Genomic DNA, 15,924 nt, shown 5'->3' on the forward strand with positions numbered 1-15,924 from the left:
CTTGAGAACACATTTAAATCTGACTTACATTTTGGTTACATGTTTATATATTTGTGTCCCATACTGATTGTCATCTCAGCTGGGACTACATCTTCCTTTCTTTAGCAAATCATCTTCATAAATAGGCAGTCACAAAATATTTGTTAAATTAACCAACTGAGATGAAGCTTTCTTTTTTTTTTTTTTTTTTAATTGAGACAGGGCCTCGCTTTGTCACCCATGCTGGAGTGCAATCATGGCTCACCACAGCCTTGACCTCCCAGCCTCAAGTGATCCTCCCATCTCAGTCCCCATCCCAAGTAGCTAAGACTACAGGACCGCTCCACTATGCCCAGCTAATTTTTTTTATTATTATTATTTTTTTTAGAAATGGGGTCTTACTTTGTTCCCCAGGGTGGTCTCAAACTTCTGGGCTTAAGTGATCTTCCCACTTTAGCTTCCCTTAAGTGCTGGGATTATAGGTATGATCCACTGCACCCAGTTTTGAAGCTTTCTTTTGGAAAAAAAAATTTATATTATGCTTAATGTTAGCAAGAGAATTTCAACTTTTTTTTTTTTTTCTATAATGGATCTACTTTTGTTTGGCCTAGAGTTTTCTTTTTTCTCTTTTTGAGACATAGTCTCACTGTGTCACCTAGGCTGGAGTGCAGTGGCACAATCTCGGCTCACTGCAACCTCTGCCTCCCAGGTTGAAGCACTTCTTGTACCTCAGCCTCCTGAGTAGCCGGGATCACAGGCATGTACCACCACACCAGGCTGTCTTTTGTGTTTTTAGTAGAGACAGGGTTTTGCAATTGACCAGGCTATTCTCGAACTCGTGACCTCAAGAGATCCACCTGCCTTGGTCTCCCAAAGTGCTGGGATCATAGGTGTGAGCCACCACACCCAGCCTGGCCTAGAGTTTTCTGTTGTTTTTTTTTTTTAATATGTTGCAGTATATTTTTACTGTCATATAATTCCTTGCGTTTTTTGTGTGACAGGTATATGAAAAGGAATCTACTTATTAAGTATGCAGTTCTTAAATCATACCATATGCAATCTTTTATGAATTACAATTTTATGATATTTAAAGATATTTTTATCTTATTTTGAATTTATTGTTTCTTAGCTCATCCCTCCTTTTAAATGGAAAACAAATTCACGTGGCTTATTGGAAAGAATCTGACAAGTTGTTGCTAATTGGCCTGCCTTCTGAAGAGTAAGTTGAGGTTTTTGCTTACCTTAAAATCATTTCAAAATAATATTACGTTTCTTTTGTTAAAATTATTACATTTTTGTCAAAAGACAAACTCCTTGAACAGTTTTACAGTTTAAAGATCTATTGCGCTACTAAAATAGTTACCTGTGTTCATTTGGTATGAATAATGCAGAAAGGTGCCATGGAGCCTCAGCTGGGCCAGTTCGTAAGGGTGGGGCTGTCAATACACTTGCTTCTTTTGTGGTCAGTAGAGAGGTGGCTGAGAGATGAGCTCTGTCTCTGCTAAAATTTTTTACAATATTGTGATTTGGATTTTGCACATTTACAGTTTTTTACTGTTGGACCAGATTTTGGAGAATTAAGGGTCAGCAGAAGGGTATTTTGCCCTAATTTGAGCATCTTTGACAAAATAAGGTATATGTAACTCTAAAGTGACTTCTCTAATGGTACATCTTATATTATCATGGTCTCCCTCTTAACTTTTTTGTGAGTATTTTGAAGTATACATTTAATAGTTGGAGGTAAAAGCAGGATTGACATTTATAATAAACTGACCTTGTGCTCCAGGGACTGCATTTAATATTTAATAAATATTAAATTTATTATTTAATAAACTTTACATTTATTAAACTCATTTAATCTTCAAAATCACTTCCAGACATACTTAGTGATTACTGGCTCCATTTTGTATATGAGGAAAGTAAAATCAAAAGAGGGTTCAATAACTTGCCAAAGCTTGCATAGTCAACAAGAGGCAGGATTGGAAATTGATTGAGGGTCTGTCTGAATTCTTTTTACAACATTGATTCCCTAATGTCATAGGACATTGAAAATCAAGGGAGAAATAGACTACAAGTATGGAGAATGGCCCCAAGGAGATGAACTTAACTACTATTATAATAGTGTTATGTTCCTGTTCAATGGTTTTTAAAACTTGTAATTTAGACTTTTGCCTACTTTAAAAGGTATTCGGACAACTTTTATTAAGTAATTAAACACATTTTAGTTTTCCCCTTTGGTCTGTAGAATCATAGCATATGATCTACAAAATAGGAATCAAATATCAAAGCAAATACTATAATATGTGATGGATACAACTTTAGAGAATACCAGTTGAGATAAATTTTCTCTTGGTGTTGCTTCAAGCTTCCCAAGAAAGAAAAAGATGTACCAGAAAGATGCATTATCTAGCCAATCTGAACGTGAATATGACTATTTTTTATTACTAATGATTTTGTTAACCAGATTTCCTTCATTATATAGCAGTGTATTCATTTTTTATTGCTGTGTAACAAATCGTTCCCCAAAACATAGGGGTAATTTAAACTTAAATAGTAAACACTTATTAACACAGAGGTATTTTTGTGGTTCAGGAATTCAGGAGTAACCTAGCAGGTAGTTCTGCCTCAAGATCTTTTCTTGAGGTTACAATCCAGTGTTGGCCAGGGATAGACTTATCTGAAGGCTTTAACTGGAGCTGGAGAATCTGCTTCCAAAGTGGCTTATACACATGGCCATTGATAGGAAGCCTAATTTCTTGCCACGTGGACCTCTCTGTAGCTGCTTGGGTATCCTCATAACATGTCAACTGGCTTCCTCCAAAGTGGCAAGCCAAAACACAGAAAGAGGGGTATGCTACAAGACCTTTTATGTCTTAACCTTAGAAGTGATACACTGCCGTTTCCACAATATTTGTCATTTCCACCATTCTGTTTGTTAGAATTGAGTTACTAAGCTCAGCCCACACTCATGGGGAGAGGAATTAAGTCTCACTTCTTGAGGGGAAGCGTATCAAAGAATTTGTGGACCTATTTTACCATCACAACAGGAATTCCAAAGATGGCTACAGTGAACAATATCAAAATGATTATGTTTTGAAGGTAACTTTAATTTTGGACAGAAAGAAATATAATCTATCATAAATGTGGGGTTCAAATCTTTTAACATGGGGGATAATGGTGCTGTGACATATACTAGATGAGGGCACTCTTTAACCAGCCACACAAGAGAAAAATGTGTGTTTTTCTGTCTAAAATAGGATACTGAACCCTTCTCAGAGACTGCCCTGTGGGTTTGGATTATGAGGAACAAAAGAGTTGTTTAGAAAGTATGGGTCTAGGCCGGGCGCGGTGGCTCAAGCCTGTAATCCCAGCACTTTGGGAGGCCGAGACGGGCGGATCACGAGGTCAGGAGATCGAGATCATCCTGGCTAACACGGTGAAACCCCGTCTCTACTAAAAATACAAAAAACTAGCTGGCGAGGTGGCGGGCGCCTGTGGTCCCAGCTACTCGGGAGGCTGAGGCAGGAGAATGGCGTGAACCCGGGAGGCGGAGCTTGCAGTGAGCTGAGATCCGGCCACTGCACTCCAGACCGGGCGACAGAGCAAGACTCCGTCTCAAAAAAAAAAAAAAAAAAAGAAAGTATGGGTCTACAGCCAGGCAGTGGCTCACACCTCCTAGCACTTTGGGAGACCAAGGCTGGTGGATTTCTTGAGCTCAGGAGTTCAAGACCAGCATAGGTAACATGGTGAAACCCTGTCTCTACAGAAAATGCAAAAATTAGCCAGGCACGGTGGCATGCATCTGTAGTCCCAGCTACTTGGGAGGCTGAGGTGGGAGGATTGCTTGGGCCTTGGAGGTGGAGGTTGCAGTTAGCTGTGATGCTGCCACTGTACTGCAGCCTGGGTAACAGAGCAAGACAATGTCTCAAAAAAAAAAAAAAGAAAAGAAAAGAAAAGAAATAAATTTTGGGTTTACAAAGATTGGAGAACATCCAGAATGAGATGATTTAGGATGTAGCAGCAGAGTAAAACATGTCTCTTTAAGACTTTTGTATCAGCCCAAAAGGCAAAAGAGAAGAAAGAAAATACAGCGTTGAGATAAAGGTAGCATAGGCAGTTAGAGAGAGGAAAGGCAGACCTGGCTAAGGAACTGAGCAAAGGCTGTTCAACCACACTCTGATAACACCAGCCGAATCAGCTAAGCAGAGACAGTTTCCAGGTGAGGTTGTATCTTGAAGCCAACAAAGGACTGTCACTGCTGAACTCTGGACCAAGGTTGTGCCACATGAGGTATGCTCTAGCCAGTTTCTTAATTTTTATTAATCAGGGTGGGGGAAGGGAGGCTATCTTCCCTAAATATTTATGTCATTCCTATCCTAAAGAACTTGGCTTGATAAGTTAGAATTAATTTGAAGATCCCCTTTATTCTCTTTTCTGAGCTTCCACTGAAAAGTAAGCTTGAGCCATCTCTTTACCCTTCTCTTAAATGCTCATACCAACCTTCTGTTCCAGATTATTTTCCCTCTTCCATCTCATTTCACATAACTAAAAGATAGGTAGTATTATTCTCATTTATTCAAACTTGGAAATAGAGTATTGAGAGATCATGCACAAGCACCTCTTCAGTGTCAACTTACATGTCTTCATATCACCAACATTTTGCACGTGCTTTGTAATTGAACTCAAAGCCCTGGGATTTTCTCCTCGTCCATTTCAGTGCCATAGACTGTGTGTTTCCCTCCTCACCTCTGTGCCTTTTATAAGCAGGGTGAGAAAAGTGCTGTCCCACAGAATTTAGGGTGGGGCACATGATCGAGGGACATGTGTTTTCAGATGGGAAGATCACATTCCCGTGATGGCTGCAGTGAATAGCGGAAACCTAACCAGGAGGACAGTGTAGGGTAGTGAGAGAATAACTTCGGGTCTAAGAAGATGAGTGCTCACCAGCAGGCTCTGCTCCCTTTCTACCCTTGCAGAAATTATGTAACTTCTTGGACTTCTGTTTACTCACTGGCATAATGGAAATAATAAGAGCTACCTTATAAAATTCTTATAAGGCTTCAATGAGAAAATATAAGTCCATTTCTTTATTTCCTTTCTCCTACTTTCTTCCCATTCTCCATTTCAATTAAGAGTATGTTTTTGTCACAGGATTTGGAGGCCCAGTTGATATGTGGGTAATACTAAAAAGTGTCAAGAATTTAGCATTTCTTTTTGTGGGCCCAGGTCTTGTAAAAACTAGTTTATTTGCATTAATTTCATTTAATCCTCAGAATCAATCTGAGAAGGGCTTGGTGACTATTGGCCTCATTTTACAGATGAAGAAACTGAACTTTAGAAAGAGTTACATGATTTGCAAATAAATGGTGTTATAAAGTCCCTGTTAGATTCATGCTGGAACTAAATCTAGAATAAAGTGATCAATGGTCATTGAAAGCGACCATTTTATACAGCTTTACTCAGAGTTGACACATACACTTTTCACATTCCGTTTGTGTAAAATTCAAGGATGATCTGCTTCTTTTAGATAAATGTCATTTGATTATGCTATAAATTAATATGTGTAATTTTGCTTTTTTAGAGTTCCTCTTCCTCGGCTAAGGAATATGATAGAAAATGTCGTCCAAACCTTAAAATTTATGTATGGTTCTTTAGATAGGTAAGTACTTCTTCAAATTGAATCTCAAGTTTTAATTACATGATTCTAAGTCACCTTTTGCATTTCAGACCATTTCTTACTTGACAGGTTAGTTATTTGTCTCCTCTTTCTCCTCCTTCCCTCTTTCCTCCTCCTCTTCCTTCCTCCTTTCTCTTTCCTTATTCTTCCACCTCCTTCTTTTTCTCCTTCCTCTGCTTATTTTCTCATCTTTTATTACTGGCTTTTATGTTACAACAGTAGGCAGTTTTTCATTTGATTCCTTTTTTTTTTTTTTTTTCGTTTTTGGTCTCATATATGACTTTAGTGAAATTTCTTAGTGAATTAGTGACATAACCACAACTGTGTTCTGATTTGATATATTTCTGTAGGGTGAAATGTAAGAGTATTTCTTCATAACAGATACAGAAAAGAGAAAGACCCAAAATATATTTTTGTGTTTTTCTTTGCTTGTAAGACCATTAAATTATCCTGAAATATGATGCTTCTTTCTCAAAAAAAAAATCTTTAGTAAAAAATTTATGCAGTATTATTTAAAAAAGACATACAGTAGAGACAGTATTGACTGATTTTGTGTCCTTCCATATATTTTTCTATATAATAAAAATGTATTCCCTTTTTAATAAAAGTGTGCTGCTATGCATATTTTTCTGCTTCTTGCTTTTTTAACCTTCTTGATCTGAAGGCAGAAATTTGAGGTAACATTTAACATTTGAGCACACAAAACTGGGTATGGGAAATCGATTTTTCTCATAGTGACTTTTGTTCTTGTATTTCTGAGGGCTAAAATGGTATCTTTGTGTTTAAAGCCTTAGGAGTATATCAATACAAAAATCCAAAGGCAGTTTATACATTTTTCCAAACCATAGTGATATCAGCTCTCTGTTTATCTATAGTGGATCTTTGTTCTCATTGTTCTCACAACATCATGAAGGAATTTTCTGTGATTGTGTCATCTGGGAAAATTATCTAGTTTGCAGTGCAGTGTTCTCTAGAGAAACCACTGAGGAGGCACATCCCTGTCAAACTTAATTACTTACCAACATTTTCCAAATGAGTGAGCTACAAAGAGCTGGGCATCCATAAATAGCGCTTTTACCTTTTACTAGCAAGGAAATTTTTAACCAATGAAGAGTAAGAATGTGGTTATGAACTGCCTCTTTAAGTTTACTCAAGAGAGGCAAACTTTGCCATATTTTGCCCGAATTAAAGCTTTCTGTTTTCATAAAACCAGAGATTATCAAAGATTAAATTTTGCAATGAGTTTCATACATGAAAATAGTCCATTGGAGTTGTCCTGCAAATTCTATTAGAGTAGACTGGGGACAGAGGGACTTAATTTCTCTTTCATCTTGAAATTTATCTTCCATTGATAGTGAAAGTATCTTTTTGATAGCAGCAAATTTAACTCTTTTCTACTTCAAGTGAGAATTTAAAGAGCAAACTATAATAATAAATATGAAGATCCATTGAGTTCTTAAAACCAAGAAGCACAGTGAATCCAGGATGTTATTAATAGACATTTTGTAATAATTTTTTGTAACAACTTTTTTCTGATTATGAAAGATAATAAGGCCAATTGTGAAAAATTACAAAAAGACCAAAAAGTGTAGAGACTTAATTATCTTTTTAATGTTGTGAGCTGGTTAATCCTCTATGAGCCACAGAAAACTAACTATATACTAACAGTTTAATGTTGTGACCAAATTAAAGCTATAACAATTTCCTTCACCATTCCCAACTAATTCATCAGCAAGTCCTGATCAGTCTGTCTTCAAAATCTCCAATGTGTCTGTTTCTCTTTATCTTTACTATTGCCCTGTCCAGCCACTGCTATCTCTCACACACTTCAGTAGCCTCCTAACTGGTCTCCTTCCCTTCAATCTTGCCACTTGAACTAATTTTCATATAGCAGTTAGAGTGATCTTTCTACATTATTATCTGGCTCCTACCTACCCCTCTGACTTCAGATATCAAAGCACACGTGCCTCCTCTGCTCCTTTGCTCAGGGTGCAAACACCCTGGCAAAGATTTTCCCCACCCCAGGGCTTTTGTAGTTTTTCTTCTTGCTGGATCTTGCTGACATTGGAATATCAGCTCAAATGGCCTTTCTTCTCCAACCATTCAACTTAAAATAGCCAACCTGTCACACCACCCATTCACATTGTGCTATTTTCTGCATAGTCCTTTACACGAATTCATATTTTTTACCATTTGTTCATTTGCTGTGTTTCTCCATTAGAACATAAGCTTCATGGGAGCTCATTGTCTTTTGTCTTGATATTTTTACTGCCATAACTCCAGCAATGAGAATAGTGCCTGGAATGTAGTAGTCACTCAAATATTTGTTGGATGAACCAGCGAATATTATTTTGATACTCCAATAGCATATGTACATGCTATTTTGTCATTCAGTGAGCTGTTCCAATAAATGCTTGCAGTCAGTGCTGTGTTACTTTTATATGGCTAAAACCAAGTATTTCGGTTTTTTCTGTCATTTTGTTTTTTGAGTTCTTTAATGTTATACCTTCAGTAGTAACGAGGGGAGGAAATAACTTATGCTTATTATGTACTTACTGTTTACTAGTAAATAATAAGCATAACAAGAACTTAATGCTTGTTATGTTCTAGGCATTCTGCATGTGAGTTAGATTGCATTACAGAGTTGGAAACCAAAGTTAGAGAGAGGTTAGGTGATTTGCCTTTGATAGCTACCTACCAAGAGCTGTGATATGCCACATCTGTTCTATTACAAAGTTCAAAATCTCTTTATCATGCCATATTGCCTGAAAGATTTCAGGAGTTGTAAATGGTTGAGAGATAGTCAGAGGTAAGAACAACCTACCTTTTTTACAAAAAGGGTATTTCAGCCCTTTCAGTTATAGATTTGTCACTTGTGTTAGCCCTGTGGTTCTTCCATAGAACCATCTACTCGATACATTTGAGAGTAAGTTTTAGGGTAAAAAGTATGGACAGGGTGAATTTCTTTACCCAATCTGTCAGTAACATTCTAGCAGCAATTCTATTAAAGGAGAGGAGTGAGGAAGATAGCCTATGTAGTTGGGAAAGATCCAGTTCCCTTAGGAGCACACAAAAAATGACCACCATTTCCATATGTTGTTCTAACTTACAGCTCTTATTTCTCCAGTGCCTTTTGCCAGATTGAGAATGTTCCTCGCTTGGATCACTTTTTTAACTTGTTCTTTCAAAGAGCACTTCAGCCTGCGAAACTGCATTCCAGCGCCAGTCCCAGTGCTCAGCAGTACGATGCTTCCAGTGCAGTACTTTTAGACAACCTCCCTGGAGTCCGGTGGCTCACACTTCCACTGGAAATCAAGGTAATCTTAGATATTATAAAGAAGAACCAGAACCAGGTGCCTTATTATAATCTTGCATCTTCTTTTTTCATAGACTTTTTGTTATTTTTGGAATTATGGTTAAAAATTAAAGAGGCAGTTTGTTGACAAAATAGGAGGTCCAGTGCAATAAACCCAGAAAGAGAAATTATTCTTTATAAGTAGAAATTTGCTCTCTCCTCTTACTTTTAAATTTAAGCTTTGTCCAAGCTGGGACTACTTTTCAGAAATCATAATTAAATGGTGTATCTTACTTTGGAATTTTGTGACTTTGATTTTATAATGTAAGGTTGTCAAGTTAGAATTATGTTTCTGTACAAAAAAAGTGGATGACATGATTGACTAACAATATTCTCAGTTAAATTACAAAGTCCACTAGTCTACCAAAATCTTTTTTTACATGAACATATGTGATTAGCTTTTGGCTTGTCCCATAGATAGCTACCAATAATAGTAAGACTGTATGATGGTTAAGAATTATCAATATGATTTTAGTCATATCTGTATACCTAGAATAACTTTATTATTGAATGATTGACAAGATTATTTCAGACATTTTCATCAATGTAGATCACCATATAATCTATTTAGTTACAGCATTTGTATTAGTATTAAATGAGGCAGTATGCCATAGCCACTTCTCTGCTCATGAAGAAACCTAGGCTATGTTACAGTAGAAACCTAATTCAAATTCCTACTTTTCATAAGACTCTACAGTGTATGATCAAATAAATGCCTTTTTGACAGTTTAATAGTTATTTAAATTGGTGTATCAATCACTTTGTTCAGTTTCCTCATCTGTAAAATGGAGGAAATAATAGTCCCTACTTCATGGAAAAGTTACGAGTTATTACACATGAAGTATTTAGAATTGTGCCTGGCACATTGTAGTTGTAGTTATGGGAGCATTATTATACAATTACTATTTGAAGGGAGATGAGGTGTTAGAGCATGTTCAAAGGATGCTTTGCCTTCTGGTGTTTTTATTTTGTCCTTATTTCTATCAACTGCCTGGTCTTTTGATATTTCAGAACAATAATTACTCCTTCCTTCCTTCCTTCCTTTCTTCCTTTTTCTTTTCTTTTCTTTTCTTTTTTTTTGTGAGACAGGGTCTCGCTCTGTCACCCCCGCTGGAGTGGGAGTGCAGTGGCGTAATCATAACTCACTGCAGCCTCCACATCGCAGGCTCGGGTGATCTTCCCCACTCAGCCCCTCAGGTAACTGGGACTACACATGCACACTACCATGCCTGGCTAATTTTTGTGTTTTTTAGTAGAGACCAGGTTTCTCCATATTTCCCAGGCTGGTCTTGAACTCCTGAGCTCAAGCAATCTGCCTGCCTTAGTCTCCTAGAGTGCTGGATTACAGGCATGAGCCATGGCACCTGGCCTACCATTTTCTTAAATTGTATAAAAAACTAAAAAGTATGAGACCAAGCCTGTAATCCCAGCACTTTGGGAGGCCGAGACGGGCGGATCACGAGGTCAGGAGATCGAGACCATCCTGGCTAACACGGTGAAACCCCGTCTCTACTAAAAAATACAAAAAAACTAGCCGGGCGAGGTGGCGGGCGCCTGTAGTCCCAGCTACTCGGGAGGCTGAGGCAGGAGAATGGCGTGAACCCGGGAGGCGGAGCTTGTAGTGAGCTGAGATCCGGCCACTGCACTCCAGCCTGGGCGACAGAGCGAGACTCGTCTCAAAAAAAAAAAAAAAAAAAAAGTATGAGATATATAATTCTACCTGACTAATGTGTTCATAAAAATATATAAGCATTGGCTGAGCATGGTGGCTCATGCCTGTAATCCTCGTGCTTTGGGAGACAGAGGTGGGAGGATCACTTGAGGCCAAGAGTTCAAGACCAGCCTGGACAACACAGGGAGACCCTGTCTCCACAAAAACTTTAAACATTAGCAGAGCATGATGGCACACACCTGTAGTTCCAGCTACTCAGTGGGCTGAGGTGGAAGGATTACTTGAGCCCAGGAGTTGGGCTCCCCACTCTATCATAGTTGCAGTGAGCTATGATTGCACCGCTGTACTACAGTGGGGCAACAGGGTGAGACCCTATCTCAGGAAAGGAAAGGAAAAAGGAAAAGGAAAAAGAAGAGGAAAAAAGGAAGAGAAAAGAAAAAAAGGAAAGGAGAAGGAAAGGGGAAAGGAAAGGGGAAGGGAAGAGGGATGGAAGGATATAAGTGTTCAATATAGGTAGAAACATAGACAGTAACTAGATAACTTTACCTTTAAAAGAGAAAGACCCTGGTTCCAAAGACTGTCTCATGCCCATTCTCATTCTGGGGTCTTTTTTCCTCAGCCACAGGGCCCATGCCCACTTCATGAGTCAGAAGATACCATCTCTTGAGGCTTGCCATTCTACCTGGCCATTACCTAGGTTCTTGCCCCTCTGTTAGAATTTCTTCATTAAAGAAACCTCTTCCCTCAAAATATATAGTCCCTTCTTTCTGTAATAGTAGAGGTACTTAATGTTTTAGGGGTAGTGTGTTTAGAACTTAGATACATTAAGATTAAATATTATCTTTCCTCAAAAAAGTTTAAGATGTTCTTAAATATTGTCTATTGGGGGCTTACAGATTGCATGTGAAGGCTACCTCTTTTTCATTGAGATTTTTGTTAATTTAGCATATATTTCTTTAAAAGATTTTTATGCTTTTCTTTATTTCACCCTAAAAGAATATCAAATTGAGAAATCACTATGTGAATTCTGGTATATATTTTTAATTCATTGCCTTAAAACATAGCTGTTGCTTATCTTGTCAATACTTTGGCTGCTTTTATCCTTGTTACATCTAACACTACTGTGTGGAGATCAGTGTTCATTGTGCCGGTTTCTCAAGTCTATGCAGTGCTTTGCAGAATGCAGAAAAACCTCTAGATGTTCACAGTCAAGTTGAGCAGGTGAAATTAATACACAGGAAACAGTGAGGATCTGGCTTAGATGTTTTCTATATTTTTTAGTCCAGTTAGGAGATTAAGAACAATACTTTTGGGAAGAGAGCTAGATACCTTCTGCTAAAGTAGTCTAAAGCTCTATTTGATTAATATAAAATTTGAATAACAATAACATTTGAAGTTTTTTTTTTTTTAATTCTATTTTTTACTGCAGTTTCAGGTTCACAGTAAAATTGAGAGAAAGGTACAGATTTCCCACATGCCCCCTTCCCCCATACATCACGCATGCATAGCCTCTCCATTATCAACATTCCCCCACCACAGGGGTACAGTTGTTATAATTGATGAACCTACATTGACACATCATAACAACCCAAAGTCCATCATTTACATTAGGGTTCATTCTTGGTGGTGTACATTCTATGGATTTAGACAGATTATAATGACATGGATCCATCCTTGTAGTAGTATACAGAGTAGTTTCACAGCCCTGGAAATCCTCTGTGTTCTGCCTATCCCTCTTTTTCATCCCTCCCTTTCCATTAACCCCTGGAAACAATTGATCTTTTCACTGCCTCCATCATTTTGCATTTTCCCAAATGTTATATAGTTGTAATCATATAGTATGTAGCCTTTTCAGATTGGATTCTTTCACTTGGTAATACACATTTTAAGTTCCTCTTTGTCTTTTTACAGCTTGATAGCTCATTTCTTTTTAATGCTGAATAGTATTTCATTGTTCAGATGTACCACAGTTTATTCATCCATTCGCTGAAAATCTTGGTTGCTTCCACGTTTGGACAATTAATTCTTGGTCAAACAGCAAGAGAATGTTTAGTTTTGTAAGAAACTACCAAACTGTCTTCTGAAGTGGCTGTATTTTGTATTCCTACCAGCAATAAATGAGAGTTCCTGTTGTTCCATATCCTTGTCAGGACTTAGTTTTGTTAGTATTTTAGATTTGGCTCATTCTACTGTGTGTCTAGTTCTGCCTCATTGTTATTTTAATTTGCATTTCCCTGATGACCATATGATGTGGAACATCTTCTCATGTGCTTATTTGCCTTCTTAATATCTTCTTTGGTGAACTGGTTGTTAAGGCCTTCGGCCCATTTTTTAAATTCAATCGGTTTTTGGGGAAGAAGTAGTGTTTGGTTACATGAATAAGTCCTTTAATGGCGATTTCTGTGATTTAAGTTCACCCACCACCCAAGGAGTGTACACTGTACCTAACCTGTAGTCTTTTATCTCTTACCACCCCCTGCTCTTTCCCCCAAGTTCCCAAAGTCCAGTGTATCATTCTTAAGCCTTTGCATCCTCATAGCTTATCTCCCACATACGAGTGAGAACATACAATGTTTGGTTTTCCATTCCTGAGTTACTTCACTTAGAATAATAGTCTCCACTTCCATCCAGGTTGCTGCAAATGCCATTATTTTGTTCCTTTTTCTGGCTGAGTGGTGTTCCATGGTATATATATACCACATTTTCTTTATCCACTCATTGATTAATGGGTGTCTGGTTCCATAATTTTGCAATTGTGAATTGTGCAGCTATAAACGTGTGCAAGTATCTTATTCGTATAATGATTTTTTTTCCTCTGAGTAAATACCTAGTAGTGGGATTGCTGGATCAACCAGTAGATCTACTTTTAGTTAAGGAATCTCTACAGTGTTTTCCATAGTGGTTGTACTAGTTTACATTCCTACAAACAGTATAAAAGTGTTCCCTTTTTGCCACATCCACACCAACAGCTATTTTTTTTTTATTATGGCCATTGTTGCAGGAGTGAGGTGGTATCGCATTGTGATTTTGATTTGCATTTCTCTCATCATTAGTGATGTTGATCATTTTTCCATATGCTGGTTAGCCATTTGTATATCTTCTTTTGAGAACTGTCTGTTCATCTCCTCAGCCCACTTTTTGATGGGATTGTTTTTTTCTTGCTGATTTGTTTGAGTTCCTTGTAGATTTTGGATATTAGTCCTTTGTCAGATGTATAGATTGTGAAGATTTTCTCCCACTCTGTGGGGTGTTAACTCTGCTGATTATTTATTTTGCTATTCAGAAACTTTTTAGTTTAATTAAGTCCCATCTATTTATCTTTGTTTTTGTTGCATTTGCTTTTGGGTTCTTGGTCATGAAGCCTTTGCCCAAGCCAATGTCTAGAAAGGTTTTTCCATGTTATCTTCTAGCATCTTTGTGGTTTCACATCTTAGATTTGTTTAAGTCTTTGATCCATCTCGAGTTATTTTTGTATAAGTCTGAGAGATCAGGATCCAGTTTCATTCTTCCACACGTGGCTTGCCAACCACCCCAGCACCATTTCTTGAATAGGATGTCCTTTCCCCACTTTATGTTTTTGTTTACTTTGTCAAAGATCAGTTGGCTGTAAGTATTTGGCTTTATTTCTGGGTTCTCTATTTTGTTCCGTGGTTCTATGTGCCTGATTTTTATACCATGCCGTTTTGGTGACTATGGCTTTATATTATAGTTTGAAGTTGGGTAATGAGATGCCTCCAGATTTTTTTGCTTAGTAATGCTTTGGCTATGTGGGCTCTTTTTTGGTTCCAAATATTAATTTTAGGATTGATTTTTCTAGTTATGCGAAGAATGATGGTGGTATTTTGATGGGAATTGCATTGAATTTGTAGATTGCCTTTGGCAGTATGGCCATTTTCACAATATTGATTCTGCCCATCCATGGACATGGGATGTGTTTCCATTTGTTTGTGTCATCTATGATTTCTTTCAGCAGTGTTTTGTAGATTTCTTTGTAGAGGTCTTTCACCTCCTTGGTTCACTATATTCCTAAGTATTTTTTTGCAGCTGTTGTGAAAGGAGTTGAGTTCTTGATTTGATTCTCAGCTTGGTCACTGTTGGTGTATAGCAGAGCTACTGATTTGTGTACATTAATTTTGTATCCTGAAACTTCGCTGAATTCATTTAGCAGTTCTAGGTGCTTTTTGGATGAGTCTTTAGGGTTTTCTAAGTATACAGTCATACCATCAGCAAACAGTGACAGTTTGACTTCTTCTTTACTTATTTAGATGCCCTTTATTTTTTTCTCTTGTCTGATTTCCCTTGCTAGGCCTTTGAGTACTGTGTTGAATAGAAGTGGTGAAAGTGGGCATCCTTGTTTTGTTCCAGTTCTCAGGAGGAATGCTTTCAACTTCTCCCCATTCAGTATAATATTGGCTGTACGTTTGTCATAGGTGCCTTTTATAACCTTAAGTTATGTCCCTTGTATGCTGATTTTGCTGAGGGTTGGTTTTAATCATAGAGGGATGCTGGATTTTGTCAAATGCTTTTTCTGCATCTATCGAGATGATCATGTGATTTTTTTTTTAGGTTCTGTTTATGTGGTGTATCATGTATTGACATATATATGTTAAACCATCCCTGCATTCCTGGTATGAAACCCACTTGATCATGGTGGATTATCTTTTTGATATGCTATTGGATTTGATTCACTAGTATTTTGTTGAGGATTTTTGCACCTATGTTCATCAGGGATATCAATCTGTAGTTTTCTTTTTCTGTTATGTCCTTCCCTGGTTTGGGTGTTAGGGTGATACTGGCTTCATACAATGGTTTAGGGAGGATCCCTCTTTTTGTGTCATTCAGAATAGTGTCAATAGGATTGGTACCAATTCTTTTTTTTAATGTCTGACGGAATTTATCTGTGAGTGTGTCTGGTCCTGAACTTTTTTTGTTGGCAGTTTTTCCATAACCATGTCAATCTCACTACTTGTTATTTGCCTGTTCAGAGATCCTATATCTTCCATGTTTAATCTAGATGGTTGTATATTTCCAGGAATTTATCCAACTCTTTTAGGTTTTCTAGTTTATGTGCATAAAGGTGTCCTTAGTAGCTTTTAGTAATCCTTTGTGTTTCTGTGGTATCAGTTGTAATATCTCCCATTTTATTTCTAATTGAATGTATTTGGATCTTCTCTCTTTTCTTGGTTAATCTTTCTAATGGTCTATCAATTTTATATATCTTTTCAAAGAACCCGATTTTTC

At 37.5% G+C, this 15,924-nt stretch overlaps 1 protein-coding gene across 2 annotated transcripts in view; it reads left to right on the forward strand.

Moving 5' to 3' along the window:
* INTU (inturned planar cell polarity protein) overlaps window positions 1-15,924 on the forward strand; it is a 116,101-nt gene that overhangs the window by 46,352 nt on the left and 53,825 nt on the right. For both annotated transcript variants that reach the window (XM_033215204.1, XM_033215205.1), the window contains exons 6-8: window positions 1,109-1,198; window positions 5,561-5,638; window positions 8,784-8,973. In XM_033215204.1, coding sequence (XP_033071095.1) covers window positions 1,109-1,198; window positions 5,561-5,638; window positions 8,784-8,973 — 358 coding nt within the window. The remainder of the gene's footprint in view (window positions 1-1,108; window positions 1,199-5,560; window positions 5,639-8,783; window positions 8,974-15,924) is intronic.

This window comes from Trachypithecus francoisi, unplaced genomic scaffold, assembly GCF_009764315.1.
Source record: "Trachypithecus francoisi isolate TF-2019V2 unplaced genomic scaffold, Tfra_2.0 Lachesis_group1, whole genome shotgun sequence".
NCBI classification, from domain to species: Eukaryota; Metazoa; Chordata; class Mammalia; order Primates; family Cercopithecidae; genus Trachypithecus; species Trachypithecus francoisi.